General features: G+C 37.9%; 2 protein-coding genes across 2 annotated transcripts in view; both read right to left on the bottom strand.

The window, feature by feature from the left end:
- The window catches only part of SCEL (sciellin), a 237,411-nt gene extending 222,302 nt beyond the window's left edge, over positions 1 to 15,109 (bottom strand). Inside the window, exon 1 of the mRNA XM_024753970.1 lies at positions 14,869 to 15,109. The gene's annotated coding sequence lies outside the window, so the exon portion shown is untranslated. The remainder of the gene's footprint in view (positions 1 to 14,868) is intronic.
- A 671-nt stretch (positions 15,110 to 15,780) lies between these two features.
- Positions 15,781 to 21,884, bottom strand: part of LOC112405533 (SCAN domain-containing protein 3-like) — a 14,206-nt gene continuing 8,102 nt past the window's right edge. The window contains exon 2 of the mRNA XM_024753967.1: positions 15,781 to 16,380. Within this exon, the coding sequence (XP_024609735.1) occupies positions 15,877 to 16,362 (486 nt within the window). The 5' untranslated portion in view covers positions 16,363 to 16,380 and the 3' untranslated portion in view covers positions 15,781 to 15,876. The remainder of the gene's footprint in view (positions 16,381 to 21,884) is intronic.

Genomic DNA, 21,884 nt, shown 5'->3' with positions numbered 1-21,884 from the left:
AGTCAGCAATTCACTTTTCACAAGAAAACTGGGCAAAACAAAGAATGAGATTTCAGAAGGACATGTTGACCCAATGCCATACAATACACAAATTGACTCTTTCAATCATAAATCCAGTAGTTTCACAGTTCTAGGAACTAGTCTAGCTGAAAAGAAATTATATTAAGCCAAGTCTGCAAGGTCAGGCAGTGAATAATTGAATGATTGAATGTGAATATGTCATTTTGATTACCCACAGAAGAAGGATCAGGAAATAGCGATTAAGATTTTTCTGGAATGCATTTCTGAAGTTTAAAAATATTTTTGTGTTATTTTATTCAGAAATAAAAGTCCAATTGATTTCACAAATGTCTTGATTTTACATGTCTTACTACTTGTTATTCTCTTCATTTGAAGTAATGAATACAAATAATTATACTGTACGTTTTTAAAATACACAACCTAATTTCATCTTACATTTTACATTCGTCAACTTTTTGGTCCCTGGGTCACAAAACAGAATGTATAATTAAGGTGCAGCCTCATGAAGTTAGCACTGCACAGATTGCTTTATCTGTAGCAGACATCTAACCAGAAGGCCAGCAACTCACCCAAATGTGCATTACAACCCGGCTCAATGCAGCAATGAAGTACTTGAAGCCACGTCTGCACAGTGTGTGTTCCTGGTACTCAGGCAATTATTGCCATAGTAGTGAATGTATTTGGAAACCTAAGAACAATATTTGCTCCCCCATATTTTACTGATTGCTACATGGAATTGTCCCCAAAATTTGAACAAACATTATTGGAACTAAGAGGAAACAGTTAATATAGATGGAATACTTCACAGAGCAGATGGGCTTTGGGGTTACTTTCAATAACAATTTTATGGAAGGCTGCTATGGGTCAGGCATGTGTCAAGCACTAGGGATACAGGATGAAAAAGACATAATCCCTAACCTTAAAGAGCTCAGAGGGACTATCTTTATCTTATCTCCAAAATATAGCACACTGATTGGCACATACTAGATGCTCAATAAATCTTGGGTGAATCCCTGGAAGGCCTGATTATTATTGCAAAAAGCCTGCTGCAATCACAGATAAATACACAACAGAAGCTCCAAGACAGAGGGTTAGAGGGAATAAAAGAAGGAGTCACGAATGAAATGAAAAGGATAATAATAGGTGTGGCTGGTATTAGACAACATGGAAGAGAAATGTGGTGTGAAAAAAAATTAATCTTAAAGTGAAAAATGTAAGTGAATTTTATCAGAAAGGAAAAGAGAAGCTACACACTAGAAAACCAAAATATGTACAATAAAATATTTATACTAGAAAACCAAAAGTTACTTTGAAACCAAAAAGAACTTCATTGATAAAGATACAATTTTATGTCAACTTAAAGTATAAATTTTAAAACAAATTTTGGAGACATTAATCATGACTTGCCATTTACAAAATCATCGTTTTAAACCTTCAATTTTTTTCAACCATTTGACTTCCTATGCTAAATAATAATTGTTAACCATTATTTTTCCATAGTATTCCTTATTTTTTTTAATTTGTTTTGAAATGTAGGAAAAGAATGTTGTACTATAGATTTGGTGATGGAAATTGTCAAAAATAAAATTAGTAAAGGGCAACTTTAGGAAAAACTAGCACTCACATAATTTACAGTTACCCCACAAAATTCTTAATTTTTTTTCAGTTTTACTTTTAATAAAATTATACAGAGCAATAACTGGTAATGATTTCCATAAGTCTAGTGAAAATAAATTTTTCATCTTCACAATGCACTTTTCATCCATGTAAATTAATGGGACTGGAATCAGAAATTTAAGGAAGTCATCAACTTGACTTGTTGAAATTTGCCAGGGTTCACGGAGCAATTGGCAAATCAGACAAAGCACTGAAGGCAAGAATTTGATATTTCAGATCTCAGTGCCATTTTGGCTATGGGAGGTTTTTGAATTGGAAAACATGATGAATCTTGAAAGAACAATTTCCACCTAGGCTTTATGAAGATAGGCACTGTTGACAAATTAATATATGATTTTGACAAAGATATCTTCATTCTTATGGCTAAAATGTGGCCAACTATTAAGGAGTTATCTGCTGCTAAGACAGTTCTTAGTCTTTGTGAGTCTTTGTTACGCCGACAGAGACTTTTTTAGTCTAAAAGACCAACAATATTCAAAACATTTTCAAGTAAGTCCTGACTTCCCAATAAGATATATTTATGCTTTCTTTATGCTGTAAAGTAATGCAGGCATGACCCACTTTCTCCCAAAGACCTGCATAATACTAAATACATTTATTTAATTTAAAATTTTTTAATTAACCAAAATATTCTGAATTACAAAAGACACATTTGACCTGCTCAGTGATATTGTTTAGTGATAAGTGGTTTTCATTTTATTTACTATTATATAATTTGGTCTTCCAACTGCTTAGCTACTTAGACATTAGTCAGGTAAGACTTACAGTGTCTCAAGCATTTCACAGAATAATATATGAATTTTTCAGATTATTGAAATAAAATATAGATTTGCTTTAAATCTATACCTACTCTTTGCTTGTGAAAGCTAGTGACAAAATACATATGCCAGTAGCATAATATTGCAGCCAAATTGTTAAGAAAATCTTGCCAAGTTTGATTCTATTCAAGAACAAAGTTTCATTTTCAAAAAATATAATGGCAATTATCAAAATTATTAAAACGTCCTATACACACATTAAAGCAGTTTTACTCTACTTTAAAAAAAAAAAAAAGATCCAGACCTAGCAATTCATTCTGAAAATAAAGGGATTAATTCCATTAAAAACAAAAAGAGCAGTACCTGAAACAAGGACCCTTCCACTGGAAGCAAAGCAAGTTGTTTTCCATGGTACTGGGAAGAGAGTACAAGAAGATGCCAATGTTCTGAAGATAAGAAGGGAAGTCTACCCAAGAACAAATGACCTGCAGAATCATCCTCCCAATACACACTCAAAATAATGTTTGACCATGTCTGGGCATCTCATGGCCCAGGCAAATTGACATATAAAATTAATCATCACAAATGACATCTTTAAAGTACTGAAAGAAAATTCTGTTTTTCAAGGAAAATGTTCTTTATAAGTTACCCCAAAATTCATTTTCAGACAAACAAAAAATTAAAGATTTAATTTCCAGTAAACCACACTAAAAGAGGTACTGAAGGAAGTTCTTCAGGCATAAGAAAAATAATCCCAGATTAAAAGTATGAAAATTCAGGGAAGAATAAAAAGTCATAAAAAGGGGAAATTTGTTGATAAATCTAAGTTAATATTGAATAATTTAAAAATATTTTCTGGGGCCTAAATACATAACAGCATTTGCCAAAAAAAAAAAAATTAGGTTCTAATATGTCAAGGATGCATGTTATAACCTCTAGAGTAACTATGAAAAGAATGAAAAAGAACGTGCACACAGCTAATAGCTTAGGGAGAACAGAATGCTGATTAATGAATGAATAAAAGAGTGAATGAATTGTAATTTCTTGTCAACAAAAAAAAAAAAAAAAAAAAGAGAGGAAAAGGAAGCTAGATCAGGGAGAAAATGAGAAAACAACACTAATGTAGTAAATTTAAGCTCAAATATGCCACTACTTGCATTACAGTTAAATTGACTAAATATTTTAATTAAAGGACAGAGTGGATTTTTTCAAATAAGAGCTATAACTTAAGTATAAGGACATAAAAATATTGAAACTAAAAGAATGGGAAAGTTATCACAAACAAAACAATAAAAAAAAAACTGTAATAGCTATGATAATTAGACAAATAGGCCTCAAGGCAAGAAGCATTCCTAGAGATAGAGTGCTCCTACTGTTAAAAGTGACGACTGACAAGAAATATATAAAAAAGCTAAATTTGTATGTATCAAATAACATAGCTTCAAAATATAGAAACAAAAATTTTCAGAACTAAAAGGAGAATAAAACAAATCCACAGAGTGTGATACTTAAACACAACTCTCTTAGTTACTAATAGAATAACTGTGGGAAAGTATTAATAGAGACAGAGGAGATTTGAACAACACAATAAATTTGACCTAATTGACATATTTAAAGCATTGGATTCAACAAATAAAAATATACATGTTTTTGATGTGCACATCGAACATGCAAAATTGACGCTATGCTGGGCCATATAGCAAACCACAGTAATGTTCTCTGACTACAGTGGAATTAAGCAAGAAATGAATAAAAAAATAAAAACTATTAAACCCTAAACTATTTATTATCTCTAAAACTTCTAAATAACTAGTGGGTCAAAGAAGAAATCACAGTAAGTATTAGATAATATTTTAAACTACATGATAATTAAAATGAAATGTATCAAAAATATGTGAAATGCATTAAAGCAATTATTAGAGGAAATTTTATAGCCTAAATACATATTTAGAAAAAAAAGACTAAAGTCAATGATACCTATATCAATGTCAAGAATTTAGAAAAATAACAAAAAATAAACAAATAAAAAGGGGAAATATTTTAAAGACAGAGATTAATAAAAATTTTTTTAAAGTCAAACAGTTCTTTGAAAAAAATAAAATTTGTGAACCTCTAGCACAGCTAATTAAGAAAATGAGAAAAAAAGTCACAAATAGTCACTACAGGAATGAAAATGGGGACATCAGTACAAATACTAGAGTCATTAATAAGATAATAAGAGGATATTACTAAGAACTTTTGTCAATGAATTTGAAAATTTACATGAAGTGGTCAAATCCTACAAAAACACAATATACCAAAACTGATTCAAGAAGAAATAGAATAGAGTCCTATATGTATTAAAGAAATTGAACCCAAAATTAAGAACCCTTCCAAGAAAACAAAAGACAAAAACACCTCCAGGTTCAAACAGCCTAACAAGTGAAGTTAAGAAAGAAATAGCACCAAGCTTATACAGACTATTCCAGGGAATCAATAAAAGGGGGAACAAGTAGCAACTCATCTATGAAGCCATCATAACTTTTATGCAAAAACCTGACAAGGACGTTGTAAGAAAGAAAATTACAGGTGAATCTCTCTCAGAAACACATATGTAAAAGTTTAAATAAGGTATTATAAAATAGTAACCAATATATAAAAAGTATTATACATCATGACCAAGATGGGTTTTTTCCCTAGGAATTCAAAGGTGGTTTCACATTTGAAAACCAATAAATGTAATTTACTGTATTACACACCAAAGAAGAAAAAGAATGTTATAGTAGATTCAGAAAAAAAGTTGATAATTTTCAGTACCCATTGGTGATTTAAATAAACAGTAATTTAAAAAAATTTAACAAGCCAAAAATAGAAGACATCTCTTTGTCTTGAATCTGGGCTTGTCTTTGTGACTTTCTTGACCAATAGAAGATGATAGAAGTGACATTCTGGGACTTCTAGGATTGATCATAAGAAGACTTGAAACTTCCACCCAAGCTTTTCTGAACCTTGCCATCTATCTAAAGTCAACTATCCTGAGACTACCATGCTGTAGAGGACATAGGTGCGTGCTGTGGTGAATTCTCCCAAATGAGCCCAGCCTTCCAGCCATCCCCACCAAGAAGATACATGTGAGAGAAGCCATCCGCCAGCTGAATACCTCAAAGTTACCTCCTTCAATATCATATGAAAAAAAAGAATTTCTCAGGGCTATGTTCACTAAAAATAAAGCAATTGATGAAAAGTCAAGTACATCTTGTATTTAAATAGGATGGGGTGACAAATGTTACCAATTATTTTCTGAGTAGCTATGGAAGATCTGAGATGTCAGAAACTGCTACAATTAAACAATTCATCTATTTCCTTCACTAGAACAGGAGTTGGCAAACATTTTGTGCAAAGTCTCAGACAGTAAATAGTTTAGACTTTGTGAGTCAAGAGGTCACAAAGGATATTATATATAAATTACGTAAGTGAGAAAACAAACTTATAAAAATTTTTATTCAGAATTCAAAGTATGGGAATTCCCTGGCGGTCCAGCGGTTAGGACTGCGCTTCCACTGCCGAGGGCCCAAGGTTCGGTCCCTGGTCGAGGGATCTAAGGTGCTGTGAGCCGTGTGGAGTGACCAAAAAAAAAAAAATATATATATATATATATATAAAATATAATAATCATAATAGAGTATAATTTTTTGTAATACAGGTTTATAATGAGATGAATGGAATTATTTTGGTAATGACTGCTGAGTTGGGGGTCAAAATTAGTGTGCCTGTCATCAAATAAATCGCAAATGTTTGTCTATAGAAAACGTTCTTATCTCGCAGGCCATACAAAAACAGACAGCAGGCCAGACTTGGCTCACAGGCTGTATTTTGCCAACCCCTGCACTGCAGTATGAAAAAGCTGAGTACTTTCCTTGAAGCTTCTCTGCAATTAGGTGAAAGCACAAGGTCATTTTGTTGCTGTTTTACATGCTCTTCTGTTGGCTTGGGGCAGAGCAGGGCAAATCCACAAACATTAGCTGGGTACTTTTATGTGATTACTGAGATATATGGGTAAGGCAACAAGAAAATTTGCCCTTCAGGCTTTTCTTTACTTTTTTTCACATTTTTCGACTTTCCTTAAGACCTACTTCAGAAAGCTTCCCCACCTCTCTGGCATAGAGTCTTAGAATTGACTCTAACCCCTTAAAAACAATAACTTGGGCCTTAAGGCTCAGGTGAATCATTCTCCAACTATAATATCTCTAACCAAGTTTAGGTATCTTTACTGTAAAAAAATTTTGTTTTCCAATCTCAATCATTTAAGTTGTGATTTAAATTGCTTTGAATTTAATTAAAATAGAGAACAGTTACTTCTAGGCAAGTATCCTCTCATTACCTGCAGGATAGCCCTAGATATCCATTTCCATCTCTTCCTCTAAGTGTGTGACAACGTCTCCTTGACTACAGGAAGTGTGTTGCTAAGAAGCACATTGCTGTACTGGATCTAAGACAAAAACCAACACTACAGGGCTTCCCTGGTGGCGCAGTGGTTGACAGTCCGCCTGCCGATGCAGGGGACACGGGTTCGTGACCCGGTCCGGGAAGATCCCACATGCCACGGAGCGGCTGAGCCCGTGAGCCATGGCCGCTGAGCCTGCGCGTCCGGAGCCTGTGCTCCGCAATGGGAGAGGCCCGCGTACCAAAAAAAAAAAAAAAAACACAAAAAATACCCAACACCATCAATGAAATAGTTATCGCATATAGCTATTTCCTACCTGCAATTAGCCATGGGGTTTTTGTCAAAACCCAACAGACTCCATCTGGAAAACAATGTGATTTGAGATGAATCAACATCCTTAGAAAACTTCCAGTAACTCCTACTAAAAATTGTACACTATCATTAAATCAATTCATGTGCTGCTAGCAAACACTCTTTAGACAACTGAATTTAGGTACTTTACAACGGAAACAGAACTATATTAGAAAAAACAGCATTTTAACTGTCATTACTAAGCATCTTCCCATTCTCCCACTGTATTTCTTTGCGTTCATTTTGCCCCACTCTTACTATTATTTGGGATTTGAGAACTAAATTGTTTTCGAAATTTCTAGTACACAATTTGTCTGAAATAATAGAGTACAGTGATGTATAAGGTACAGAAAAGTTTAAGGTACAAAATTAGCAAATATTTATGCAAATGAATAACCTAAAAGTGAAATTTCTTCATTTTTTTTTCTATGCCCAGAAATTCAAAGGTGCTCATATCTATTTTTCCTTCAGACTCTCTACATAGTGTTTTATCATGTATTATGACCTTCTAATGAGTGAGTTATCTTGTGTGCACATCTTATCTCCCTTACCAGGGACCTTCCCTGTCCCGTGTCCACATTTTTCCATATGCAGCACTAGAATAATGATGGGTCAAATTAGGTTGATTAAATCACCAGCTCCAGTGAGTTCCTGAGCATTTTTGCTCTGCTGATAAGGCAATGAAAATATTGCTATGAACATTGTCTGCTTTCATAACAGGATTACATCTTGGCTGCAGCTGACTATACCTTAACTTTGGGGTGGGCCTTTTCTTTGGAACATATCAGTTAGGACTCCAAGGAACATAGCGTGCTTTACTCACCTACCATGTTACTATGTCATCCTCTTTTTGCTGGAACATGTTCTCTTATGAGAACAATAAGCTTTTCAAAATGTTTTGCTGTGGATTTTTGTTTTTGTTTGTTTGTTGGCTTGTTTTTGCCTCAGCGAAGATGCATTCGTATGTGTAAGCCTAGGCACGATAGTTCCTAAGAGCACAACAGAATTTGTTTACTTCTAAAGGGCCGATTCATCATTGCTAGCTGCTGGCTTTGTTTGTTGCCTGGGAATGGAATTCAGGAACTGCACAATTATGAGTGTTTTCATGAAAGGACACATACATGTTCTATAATTTTATTTACCATTTCCATATTACTTCATCAGGATTGCTCCATTTGCCTCTGTGTGCTCTGGGAGGGATGGCTCAGTCTTAAAAGTAATCATACATGGCAAGGAGATCTTTGCTAATCATTTGATTTTTAAGTGAATTTCATTTGCAGTATCTGGACTATCTCACTCTGCTCTGAATTTTCCCAGAGCAATTTATTTGCATCTCTTTTATGACCTTTAGTATGTGTTATGGGCTGAATTATGTTCCCTCAAAATTCATGTTGATGCAGATGGCCAACAGGCACATGAAAAGATGCTCAATATCCCTAATTATTAGAGAAATGCAAATCAAAACTACAATGAGGTATCACCTCACACTGCTCAGAATAGCCATCATCAAAAAGTCTACAAACAATAAATTCTGGAGAGGGTATGGAGAAAAGGGAACACTCCTACACTATTGGTGGGAATGTAAATTGGTACAGCCACTACTGAGAACAGTATGGAGGTTCCTTAAAAAACTAAAAATAGAGTTACCATTTGATCCAGCAATTCTACTCCTGGGCATATATTTGGAGAAAACTCTAATTTGAAAAGATACTTGCACCCCAATGTTCACAGCAGCATTATTTACAATAGCCAAGACATGGAAACAACCTAAATATCCATCAACAGATTAATGGATAAAGAAGATATGGTGTATGTATGTGTGTATATATATATATAATGGAATATTACTCAGCCATTAAAAAAGAATGAAATAATGCCATTTGCAGCAACATGGATGAACCCAGAGATTATCATATTAAGTCAAGTAAGTCAGACACAGAAAGACAAATATCATATGATATCACCTATATGTGAAATCTAAGAAAATGATACAAATGAACTTCTAAGAAAATGATACAAATGAACTTATTTACAAAACAAAAATAGACTCACGGATATAGAAAACAAACTTATGGTTACCAAAGGGATAACAGTGTGTATGTGGGGGTAAGTTAGGAGTTTGGGATTAACAAATGCACACTACTATATATAAAATAGATAATCAACAAGGACTTACTGTATAGCACAGGGAACTATACTCAATATCTTGCAATAACCTACAATGGAAAAGAATCTGGAAAATAATATATATATGTATTGGCCTGGGAGTTTGGGATTAGCAGATGCAAACTAGTATATATAGGATGGATAAACAACAAGGTCCTACTGTATAGCACAGGGACCTATATTCAATGGACTGTGATAAACCATAATGGAAAAGAAGATGAAAAAGAATATATATATATATAAAGCAGAATCACTTTGCTGTACACTTGAAAACTAATACAACATTGTAAATTATGCGTCAATGAAAAAAATTCATATGTTGAAGTCCAAATCTCTAGCACCTCAAATTATGGCTGTATTTGGAGGCAGGGTCTTTAAAGAGCTAATTAAGGTAAAATGCAGTCATTAGGGTGGGCCTTAATTCAATATGACTGGAATCCCTATTAGAACAGATTAGGATGCAGGCATGCAGAGAAGGAAGGCCATGTGAAGACACAGGTAGAAGGCTGCCATCTGTAAGCCAAGGAAAGTGGCCTCAGAAGAAACAAACTCTGTCAACACCTTGAGCTCAGACTTCTAGTCTTCAGAACTGTAAAAGAATAATTTCTTTGCTTAAGCTGCCCAGTCTATGGTACTTTGTTATGGCAGCCCTGGAAAACAAATATAGTATGCCACCTTGGGCAACAGTTATTTATGCATATATACTAGCTCCTAGATATTAACCTTATGAATTCTTTGGAATCAAAGTCCATGTCATAAATATTCATGTCCTCTACAATGCACTCCTTTGCAGACAGTACATATTTAATAAATATAAACTCAGTGAATACATTTATTAATTAATTATAAAATATGGAAATGGTATGAGATTTATCTACAAAAATATTTTGAAACAAGCTTAGAAATACACGTTTAAAAAGACATTTATTTAAATATAGTACTAAGGAAAAGGATTTAATGGTATTATTATCTTTTGCAATGAATAATACCTATTATCATGTTATGATCTTGAGAGGGATTTAATATATGTGATTATTATATTAGTTTTCTATTGCTGTAACAAAATAGTGGCTTAAAACAACATGAATTTATCCTCTTACAGTTCAAGAAGCAGAAGTCTAAAATCAAGGTGTTGGCAGGACCAGTTCTTTATGGAGGCTGTAGGAGAGGGTCTGTTTTCTTCCCTTTGCCGTCTGCATTCTTAGGCTTCTGGCTCCTTCCTCCATGTGCAAAGGGCATCTCTCTGACCTCTGGTTCTGCCATCACATCTCCTTTTTCTGATTTTGGTCCTGCTACCTCCCTCTTATAAAAATTCTTGTGATTACATTGGGCCCACCCAGATAAGCCACTATAATCTCTCCAGCTCAAAATCTTTAATTTAATCATATCTGCTATGTTTCTTTTACCATGTAAGGTAACATATTCATAGGTCCTAGGAATTATGCGTGTACATCTTTGGAGGACCAAAAGTCAGCCTGCCACAAACTTGGGCAGGCTCTGGGGCTAGAAACGCTGTAATAGAGGTAAGTGAAGAGGCCAAGACAGCCTCAGGGACTGCACAGAAAAGGAAAGGGAGAAGGGAACTTACTATGAAGTGAGTACCAGGAAAGACAGCTGGGCAGGCTGAGGGCCAGTGTGTAAAAAGACATGTCAAGCTCAGGTGTGATCTAACCATATGGAAGTAAAGATTACTCTCAGTTTCCATCAGGCTCTCTATCACAGTAAATTAATTTTTAATTTATTTAGTGGGATGGAGACGTGGAAAGCATGTGTCTGCTAAATTTGAAAATTAATTCCATTCGGACCATGAATTCTGGCAATCATTCCAGGTCAATGTCCTAAAAAGCATTTAACTGTACAGAGATATCATTTTTAAAACACTATTTGATGTAGCTTTATCACTTTTAATAGAGCTGCTGAGGAATGACACCATTAAATTTCAGAGATCTTTATATAATAATTGTATCTTTGTAGGAAGCATAAAGTTTAATAATTAATTCAGAGACCATGATCAATTAGGTATTCTAGGTGGGATGTTATGCAAATACAAAACAAATACAAATAAGTAAAAACCAAAGCAATATTGGTTTTGGAAAACAATGGTGAATTTGGTTTTTTTGTTGTTGCTTTGTTTTGTTTTGTTACAATTTCCCCGATCCATTCTCTTCCTCATTAAGTCCCACCTTATAGCCATAGGAAGTGAACATACTTTATAAATCTCTTTGATCTTTTTACCAGTATTTATTTACCAACTATAGAGTTTTAAGTTTCTTATTAAATATAAAATTAAATCATATACTTATGACCTAGAGAATGTTAAACCTACTAAAAAGTGGGCATCTGAATAACTTTGAAACCCTTAAAGTATAACATGTATACCAAACATCACCAGAACTTTTTAAAACAGTCTCTATTATATATATATACACACATATATATGAATAAATAGACAAAATTCAATATTCTCTATCACTGGGTAGAGTAGCAAATAGGAGTTCTTTTCCCAGTTTTTTTGAAAGTCTTTATTAAATTTGTTATAATATCACTTCTGTTTTATTTTATGTTTTGGTTTTTTGGCCGTGAGGCATGTGGGATCTTAGCTCCCCGACCAGGGATCAAACCTGCACCCCCTGCATTGGAAGGTGAAGTCTTAACTACTGGGCCGTCAGGGAAGTTCCTTTTTTCCCAGTTTTAACTCTTTAATAGATGAATAACCATAAACAGCTCATATAACTGCTCTAAGCCTTAGTTTCCTCCTCTGAAAAATGAAGGGATTGAATTAGGGGTTTGCTTCAATCACTCTGACTCTTGAGTTCTATGATTTTAAGTCTGTGTGTTCTCATTACCCACATAGTAAAATCCCACTGTGGTGAATTTCATATAAGCTTTACAATTTTTAGTCAAAATAAAATGTTAGATGAGAATTCAATACTAGAATTCACATATTGTTCCTATAGAACCTAGAGACTAAACAGCCAAAAGAGAGAGATTATTAAGGGAAAAGAAAGTCTTGGAGCCCTTTATTAAAAAGGAAGGAACATCAATTTCCTTCTGTCCCAGTCTGTCTTCTTACAAGCTCCTGGATGCTGCCTGTGTAGTGGGTACTCTGGGAATTCAAGCATATTTTCCCAGTAAGAGTTGAAATATAAGTGAGGCAAGAAAGCCAAAATGGAAGAATGGTTGTTAGTTGACATTTTTGACAAAAGAATTCGAGAACTACATATGAGTGTGATATTAGTTTTACAATGCAAACAGCACACAAACAAGCTATTTTGACCATGTGTGACAAAGACCAAGAAAAGCATTTATAAAGAAGCATTCAGGGACTTCCCTGGTAGTACAGTGGTTGGGCACCCGCCTGCTAGTGCAGGGGATGCGGGTTCTATCCCTGGTCCAGGAGGATCACACATGCTGCGGAGCAACTAGGCCCATGCGCCACAGCTACTGAGCCCAAGTGCCACAACTACTGAAGCCCGTGCACCTAGAACCCGTGTTCTGCAACAAAAGAAGCAACCACAATGAGAAGCCCGTGCACCACAATGAAGAGTAGCCCCCGCTCGCCGCAACTAGAGAAAGCCTGTGTGCAGCAACGAAGACCCGATGCAGCCAAAAATTTTAAACTTAAAAAAAAAACTTAAAAAAATATAAGAAGAAGCATTGAGAGTATAGAGCCCGCAGAAGACTGTGAGCCATTAGCAGAGGCAGAGAAATGTTGTTATGGCAAACTCTTTTTTGTAATTGTTTTCTTATAATTACATATTTAACTATAAATGCTCCCTTACCTGGCTGAGACATGCCTGGCTTGGCCAGCTGCACTGGGTACCCCTAGCACCCACTGGCTGTGTGTTGAAAAGACCAAAGCATGCTTGCAGAGAAGAACAGATGGGTGCATATGCCCGTAGGCAGTTCTGTCTTCCCAGAAGAACCAGCTTCTTCTCGCAGAAGGGTTTAGAAAATGAGATGAAGGAATCACTCTATTCAGACAAAGCAAAAACATCACCAATTTCCCCTTTCACATGCATAACTGGAAGCTATATCCTTTAGTCCTCTTAACTACAAAAAGCCAGTAAACATATCTACAGCATATCTACCGTTTTCTATAACCAACTGAGAATGACTTTCATTAGATTTCATAGTTAATGAACTGGGTGTCTGGGAATTAGGGTGGGGGAAGGCATCTTTATTTCACTCAAGAATGTCTAAAATAAAACAAATTTGGCCACGGATGCTACTAAAAGCCTATTAAAAACAACATATCCCCTGACCACTAACCAAAGTTTGACCCATGATGAAGACCATGGTTTTATAGACAAAACAAATGCAAATTTTAAGCTATTACCTAATTATTTTTACCAAAGGCATCATCTGAGCTGCTTAGACCACAAATATTTGCTTTTTTCCTCTCTACATCAGGTATATAATGTGGGAAATCTAGGTAATTTCCATTATCACATGGTAGGAAGTCTACAGTTTTTCAGGAAAAACCACATTCTCTAGTGAGCTCCAAATAAGAAAATGTCATTCGTTCATTCATTCATTCATTTTTCTAACTTGTTACTCATCACCTCATCACTGACTTCAGGGACAAGTGTGGCACATTTACTAATGGATAGGTATTCTTCCTGAGACCTGGTATGCCAATTACAAGGGAAGCTAGAGAACATAAAACCAAAAGAACATAGGCAATCAGTCCTGAACATAGTTGCTCAGAATCTGCTTAAGGCAAGCTGAGAGATACAGGCAGAAGTCCAAGTTGCCCAAACACTTTTGCAGCTTTGCAGTATCATAGAACTTTAGGTCTCAAAAGGTAGGCTGATATCCCAACACCCAAGTGTGAGGCACTCACGAGGGGCAAGATCCAACTCTCTCATGGCCTGGCTTGCCCCAGTGGTGAGGCTTACAGTGTCCATGAAGAGAGATAAATGGCATATCCTGCAGGCAATTGCATACCTATGAATATTAGATATTCATATATCTGTAGATATCATTCTTTAGACAGTTTTAAATATTAGATATTCACATTATTAATTTTATTCTTCTGAATGCAGTTTTTGAAAATGATTGAGAAGCAGGGTCTTCAAGGTTAAACATTTTATAGTAGAAACCTGAGTATGGCTAGGTTATGTTTCTAACTAAGGGCAGATCAATAGGCTTCCAAATCAACTGAAACTAGTGATGATCTTCTATGAGTGCTGAAGAGCTGACCTAGGACTCAAGGCCACCAGATATCTGCATGAAGGAACAATAAAGCCTAGGTCCCCAAACTTTTGGGCACCAGGAGCTGGTTTCGTGGAAGCCAATTTTTCCAAGGACCAGTGGTGGGGGGATGGTTTTGGGATGATTCAAGAGCATTACATTTCTTGTGCACTTTATTTCTGCTATAATAATAATACATCATAATATATAATAATACATTGTAATATACATTATATAATATATTATAATATACAATGAAATAATTATACAACTCACCATAATGCAGAATCAGTGGGAGCCCTGAGCTTGTTTTCCTGCAACTAGATGGTCCCATCTGGGGGTGATGGGAGACAGTGACACCCGAAGTGTGTTGCTTAGGTCCAGTCTACTCCGTAATCTTGTTCTGGTTGCTGTCACTGCAGAAAACCCTGCTTCACAAAGACAGGATGTTGGAAATGGAGTCAGGCTTTTCAGTGCTTTTGTGGCAATCTCAGGATATTCCACCTTGACTTTAATCCAGAACACATGGAGATTTGAAGTTGTCTCACACATACTTTTAAGGCCACCATCATTTGTGATCTCAAGCAGTTGATCCTCTTCTAGCATGGACAAAGTTGCTTCACCTGGCTTATTCAGAAATGGGTTGCGGATCCATTCCTTCCCAGTTCCGGGGTCTTTTGTGGTTGGGAAGTAATACTCAAACTCCTTTGAAAGCTGAGACAGGTGATCATGCACCAGCTAGGAGAAAGAAGGCCCTGGCTCAGTCCCTTTCAAAATCTCTGCAAATGTTTGAAATGTCAAATATCCCAGTGTTCACTCGTCGCCCCCATAATTCCAGTTTGGCTTTGAATGCAGCTAGTTCATTGAGCCGGTTGAATAGGTCACACAAGTAAGCACGTTTCTTATTTTGTTTTTTTTAATTTTAATTTTTTCGGCTGCATTAGGTCTTGGTTGCTCCACACAGGCTTTCTCTAGTTGCGGCAAGCGGGGGCTACCCTTCATTGTGGTCTGCGGGCTTCTCATTGCTATGGCTTCTCTTGTTGCAGAGCACAGGCTCTAGGCACGAGGGCTTTAGTAGTTGTGGCTTGCGGGCTCAGTAGTTGTGGTTTGAGGGCTCTAGAGTGCAAGCTCAGTAGTTGTGGCATACGGGCTTAGTTGCTCTGTGATATGTGGGATCTTCCTGGACCAAGGATCGAACCTGTGTCGCCTGGATTGGCAGGCAGATTCTTAACCACCGCACCACCAGGGAAGTCCAAGTAAGCAAGTTTTGCAACCCATTCTGTGTCATTGAAATGTGCTGCCGGTGGTGACTTTTTCTAAAATAAATCTTTGGAGCAGCTCTCGTAACTTAAAAACTCTGGCCAGTGATCTGCCTTTAGAAAGCCATCTCACTTCTGTGTATAAGAGAAGACATGTGTGATCTGTGTCCATCTCCTCACAGAGCTGCACAAACAGATGTGAGTTAAGGGCATGTACTTTAATGTGGTTGATAATTTTAATCACATCCTGCAAAACACTGTTAAGTTCAGGTGTCATTTTTCGGCTAGCCAGCATTTCTCTATGGATGACACAGTGCGTAGACTCACATTCAGAAGCGACCTCTTTGACCCGAGCAGTGAAATCAGAAAGCTGTCCAGTCATGGTAGCCGCTCCGTCTGTGCATATACCGACACAAAATGACCAGTTCGGTTCTCCTGATATGGAATCATTCAAAGACTTGAATAGTTCTGTAGCTGTGGTGTTGGTTGGCGACAAAAGTGCACGTAACATATCCTCATGCACATCCTCCTGAAAAATACATCACACAAAAACAAGCATTGTTGCCTTGTTGTCAACATCGGTAGACTCGTCAACCTGGATTGCGTACCACAGTGACACATTAATCCTCTCTAATAATTGTGCCTCAATATCCTCTGCTATTTCATCAACTTGTCTAGTTATGGTGCTATGTGAAAGAGGAACATGTGCCACCTTTTGAACTGCAGCCTCTCCTGAAAGTTCACAACAAATGTCCTTAGCAGCAGGCAGGATCAACTCTTCACCAACAGTAAAGGGCTTCTTAGCTTTAGCAATGTGGTTAGCCACTAAGAATGATGCTCTCAGTGCAGACACTCATCTTCGCTAGGGTTAGCTTGTGGGATTACCAAAACCGTGACTGAGACAAGTGCGCAGTGTGGGAAAGAGGTGCGGACGGGAGTGGTAAATAAAATAATGCGCGGGTCACATGTGGACTAAAATAAGTGTGGGATTCTGACTTAAAGCCTGCCACCAGATGCATCTGTACAATTGAAATACATCAACTTACTTGCCACTATAAAGCCTGCCACCAGACGCAGCTTAATTGTCACTTGCCACTCACTGATAGGGTTTTGATGTGAGTCTACAAGCAATTGATTTATTATGGTCTCTGTGCAGTCAAACCTCTCTGCTAATGATAATCTGTATTTGCAGCCACTCCCCAGCGCGAGCATCACCGCCTCAGCTCCACTTCAGATCATCAGGCATTAGATTCTCATAAGAAGCGCACAGCCTAGATCCCTCGCATGCCAGTTCACAGTACAGTTTGAGCTCTTATGAGAATCTAATGCCACCACTGATCTGACAAGAGGCAGAGCTCAGGCGGTACTGCGAGCGATGGGGAGTGGCTGTAAATTCAGATGAAGCTTCACTCACTCACCCACTACTCACCTCTTGCTGTGTGTCCCAGTTCCTAACAGGCCAAAGACAGGTACCGGTCCATGGCCCGGGGGCTGGGGACCCCTGCAATAAAGCACTGTCATATTGGAGGTCACCCACCTTCAAGCTACAAGTTAAGCTTCACCCTCGATGTAGCATATTATTCAAACAGAAAAAGAGAGAGTTTTAATAATATTTCATCCTTGCTTTTTATTTTTCTTTAAAATGGATTGAAATTTCCCTGTTATTTCATTTTGCGTGTGTGTGTATGCATGTGTGTGTACCGGAAAAACTGAGTCCAGAAAGGTAACAGAGAGATTGAATTAGAAATAATTTCTTCATTCCCAAACTGCTCTCCAAGATGCCTAAGCAACTAGATACTTCCGTTAAAACCAGTGATTGAGATCAGGGAGGACAAACAACTGATTAAATTTTCATCTAGTTATATGCTTCTGCCTAAGAAAGCTACCAGTAAATAGTCTCAACTATCTCATGTGCAAAATGGTACGTCTCAAGGTGCAATTTCAAAATTCCTTCTAAAGATAAGCCATTGAGCAACAAAATCAACAAATTATCTGCTGCTAAAAGATGGGCAAAAATTACATTTTCTTCCATGTGACATCAGACAGAAATCACTCAAATTCAAAATAAGACATTAGCTCTGTGAAGTAACCAGATTAGATGTTTGTCTATTGCATTAGAGAAGCAAAGCAGCAGGACTGCTGTTGCATGTTCGTAGGTCAGTATGCAGCTCCTTGGAGATGTTGATCTGGAAATATAATAATTTAAAATCAGAAAGATTATCCAACCTTTTACTGGAGAAGAAAAAAGGACAATGCTTTTTCTCTACAATACCGGTTCAGTTCTTAGATATATTTTAAATTTTATTCAAAATTTTCTGTAAAATTTTTATATGTAGCACTCCATATAATATATCCATAAAATAAATAAAGATTCAAGGTAATAGTGTACTAATGAGCTTTAAAGAAACCAAAGGTATTTTCTATTCAAATACATGAAAGCTTTTGTTAACATTGTACTTGTTTTCATAGAAGTGCTAGAAAAGCTTTTCTACCAAATTCCCCTTTTCAACATACAATTTGCCTCTACTCTTGTAACATGAGCTTTCCCCGTTATGCTGCAAGAACCAAAGGTTCAGTCGGTGAAAAGATTTCACAATATTTAAGCAGATGTTTAAACATCTGCTTCTGAGTAAACAAACAAGTAAGCAGGCCTTTCAGAGAGGTTCCCCACATGAAATTAGGTTCCATCATGAGACATTGCTTACTCTGTGCTGAGCAGTCACTTATACATATTGGAAGGTATGGCCAGAGGCCTGAAATAACTCAAAGGTGAGACATGCTTTGGCCACAGACAATGTTCACGATGACTGTGTAGGGCAACTGACAATGCTGGGGTCAGAGCAGACTGCAGGTGGGTTAAGTCTCCTGTTTATGAGCGTGACTTAGTAAAAAGGAACCAGAAGATTTTACTACAGGCTGAGCAGACTACACACAACGAACGTCAGGATCAAGCAGAGTGAAGGAAGGAAAGCTGGCTTCCCTGGAGACAGCCTGAGAGCTGTTTGCCAGTCCCTGAACGGGAGGCTGATGTAATGATGCATAACCTTCAGGTCACTGAGCTGCAGAGAACAGCCCAAGGGGCCCTTGGCAAAGATGGTGCTGCTTTCATCTGGTCTCATGTGGAAACATGTAAGTGGGAAATCAGAAGTGAAATGGTTGGCTACTTAGGAACAAGACAACCTGGGTGTTTTATCTGCTGTAAGTGTGCTCTGGGTGTGCCCATGCCCATGTTCTGATCCTTGAAGGTCTCAGTGTGGCACCAGTGTGGTGGTTAATGGGACCTTTCATGGCTCCAGGAAAGAGCTCCGGACTGGGAGTTCGAGATATATAATAACTCACCTGTGAGCCAGACCCCACCTCTCCACTCAAGTTCCATCTCCCAGAGTCTCACCTCAGCCCTTCATTCTCAACCCCTTTGTCTCGGCACTGGGCCAGTTGCTCATGTCCTTCCCAAGGTCATTTTAAGGTCTCCTAAATTATCTTCCTGTCTCTGGTCTCTCATCTTTTCATTCCATCCTTCAAGAATTATCTTTTCAGGGTTACATTTGGTTTTTGAATACAAAAGTAAGACATGTAATACATGTCTGTAATAGAAGAGATGTTAAATATAAAAAAAGAAAATCACTCATAATCCCACTGTTATCTTTTAATGTATGTGAAATAAGTGAAACTCCTTCCTTCTCTCCTTTCTCTTTAGCATGCAGCTCTGTAGTCACCATCAAGAGATCATTTTATATTCTTCCAGATTTTATTCTATGCTTATATGAATATATTTTTTTGTTGATTTTTTTCCCCAAATGAAAATAGAATCAGGTTATGAATATGGTTTTGCAATGTGCTTTTTGTTTTACTTATAGTGAATATTTTTGCAAGTCCATACATATGAATCTACAACTTTCTTTTTAATTGCTATATGAATTTCCTTTCATGAATATTCTATATTGATTTAAACATTTTCCTATTAATTGAGAATTCTGCTTGCTTTTGGCTAATAAACAACACTGCAATGAATGAGCATCCATGGACATTTATTTTGTGTATAATTAAGCTAGTACTTCTGTAGGATAGACCCCTAGAAGTAGAATTTCTAGTGAAATGTCTAGGTCAAATGTCATGCATATTTTACTTTTGATAGCTAATGTTAATTTGGCTTACAAAAAGCTACATCTGATGGAGGAGCTTCAAGATGGCAGAAGAGTAACACGTGGAGATCACCTTCCTCCCCGCAAATACATCAGAAATACATCCACATGTGGAACAATTCCTACAGAACAACTCCTACATGTGGAACAACTCCTACAGAACAACTCCTACAGAACAACTCCTACATCTACATGTGGAACAACTCCTACAGAAGACCTCAGACCTCCCAAAAGGCAAGAAACTCCCTCACGTACCTGGGTAGGGCAAAAGAAAAAAGAAAAAACAGAGACAAAAGAATAGGGAGGGAACCTACACATCTGGGAGGGAGCTGTGAAGGAGGAAAGGTTTCCACACACTAGGAAGCCCCTTCGTGGGCGGAGACTGTGGGTGCCGGAGTGGGGGAGCTTCGGAGCCACGGAGGAGAGCACAGCAACAGGGGTGTGGAGGGCAAAGCGGAGAGACTCCCACACAGAGGATCGGTGCCGACTGGCACTCACCAGCCCGAGAGGCTTGTCCGCTCACCTGCAGGGGCGGACGGGGCTAGGAGCTGAGGCTCGGGCTTCGGAGGTCGGATCCCAGGGAGAGGACTGGGGTTGGCAGCGTGAACACAGCCTGAAGGGGGCTTGTGCGCCACAGCTAGCTGGGAGGGAGTCTGGGGAAAAGTCTGGAGCTGCCGAAGAGACAAGAGATTTATTCTTGCCTCTTTGTTTCCTGGTGCGTGAGGAGAGGGGATTAAGACCACTGCATAAAGGAATTCCAGAGACGGGCGCAAGCCGCGGCTAAAAGCGCGGACCCCAGAGACGGGCATGAGACGCTAAGGCTGCTGTTGCCACCACCAAGAAGCCTGTGTGCTAGCACAGGTCACTATCCCGCCACTGCCAGAGTCCCGGGATCCAGGGACAACTTCCCGGGGAAAATGCACGGCGCGCCTCAGGCTGGTGCAACGTCAGGCTGGCCTCTGCTGCCACAGGCTCGCCCCGCATCCTTACCCCTCCCGCTCCCCGGCCTGACTGAGCCAGAGCCCCCGAATCAGCTGCTCCTCTAACCTCGTCCTGTCTGAGCAAAGAACAGAGGCCCTCAGGCGACCTACACGCAGAGACGAGTCCAAATCCAAAGCTGAACCCCGGGAGCTGAGTGAACAAAGAAGAGAAAGGGAAATTTCTCCCAGCAGCCTCAGGAGCAGTGGATTAAAGCTCCACAATCAACTTGATGTACCTGCATCTGTGGAATACATGAATAGACAACGAATCATCCCAAAACTGAGAAGGTGGACTTTGGGAACAATGATACATATATATATATTTATTTAACCTTTTTGTCTTTTTGTGAGTGTGCATGTGTATGCTTCTGTGTGTGATTTTGTCTGTATAGCTTTGCTTTTACTATTTGTCCTAGGGTTCTGTCTGTCCATTGTTTTTTTTTAATTACTTAAACATTTTTTTCTTAATAATTTTTAAAAATAAATTTATTTTATTTTACTTTATTTTATTTTATTTTATCTTCTTTCTTTCTTTCTTTCTTTTTTCTCCCTTTTATTATGAGCCATGTGGAAGACAGTCTCTTGATGCTCCAGCCAGGTGTCAGGGCTGTGCCACTGAGGTGGGACAGCCAAGTTCAGAACACTGGTCCACAAGAGACCTCCATTATCCACATATTATCAAATGGCAAAAATCTCCCAGAGACCTCCCTCTCAACGCCACGACCCACCTCCATTCAATGACCAGCAAGCTACAGTGCAGGACACCCTATGCCAAACAACTAGCAAGACAGGAACACAACTCCACCCAGTAGCACAGAGGCTGCCTAAAATCATAATAAGGCCACAGACATCCCAAAACACACCACCAGACATGGAACTGCCTACCAGAAAGACAAGATCCAGCCTCATCC

This window comes from Neophocaena asiaeorientalis, unplaced genomic scaffold, assembly GCF_003031525.2.
Source record: "Neophocaena asiaeorientalis asiaeorientalis breed wild unplaced genomic scaffold, Neophocaena_asiaeorientalis_V1.1 scaffold212, whole genome shotgun sequence".
NCBI lineage: Eukaryota > Metazoa > Chordata > Mammalia > Artiodactyla > Phocoenidae > Neophocaena > Neophocaena asiaeorientalis.
Note: the sequence above shows the minus strand (reverse complement) of the source record. Positions and strands in the feature narration are given on the sequence as shown.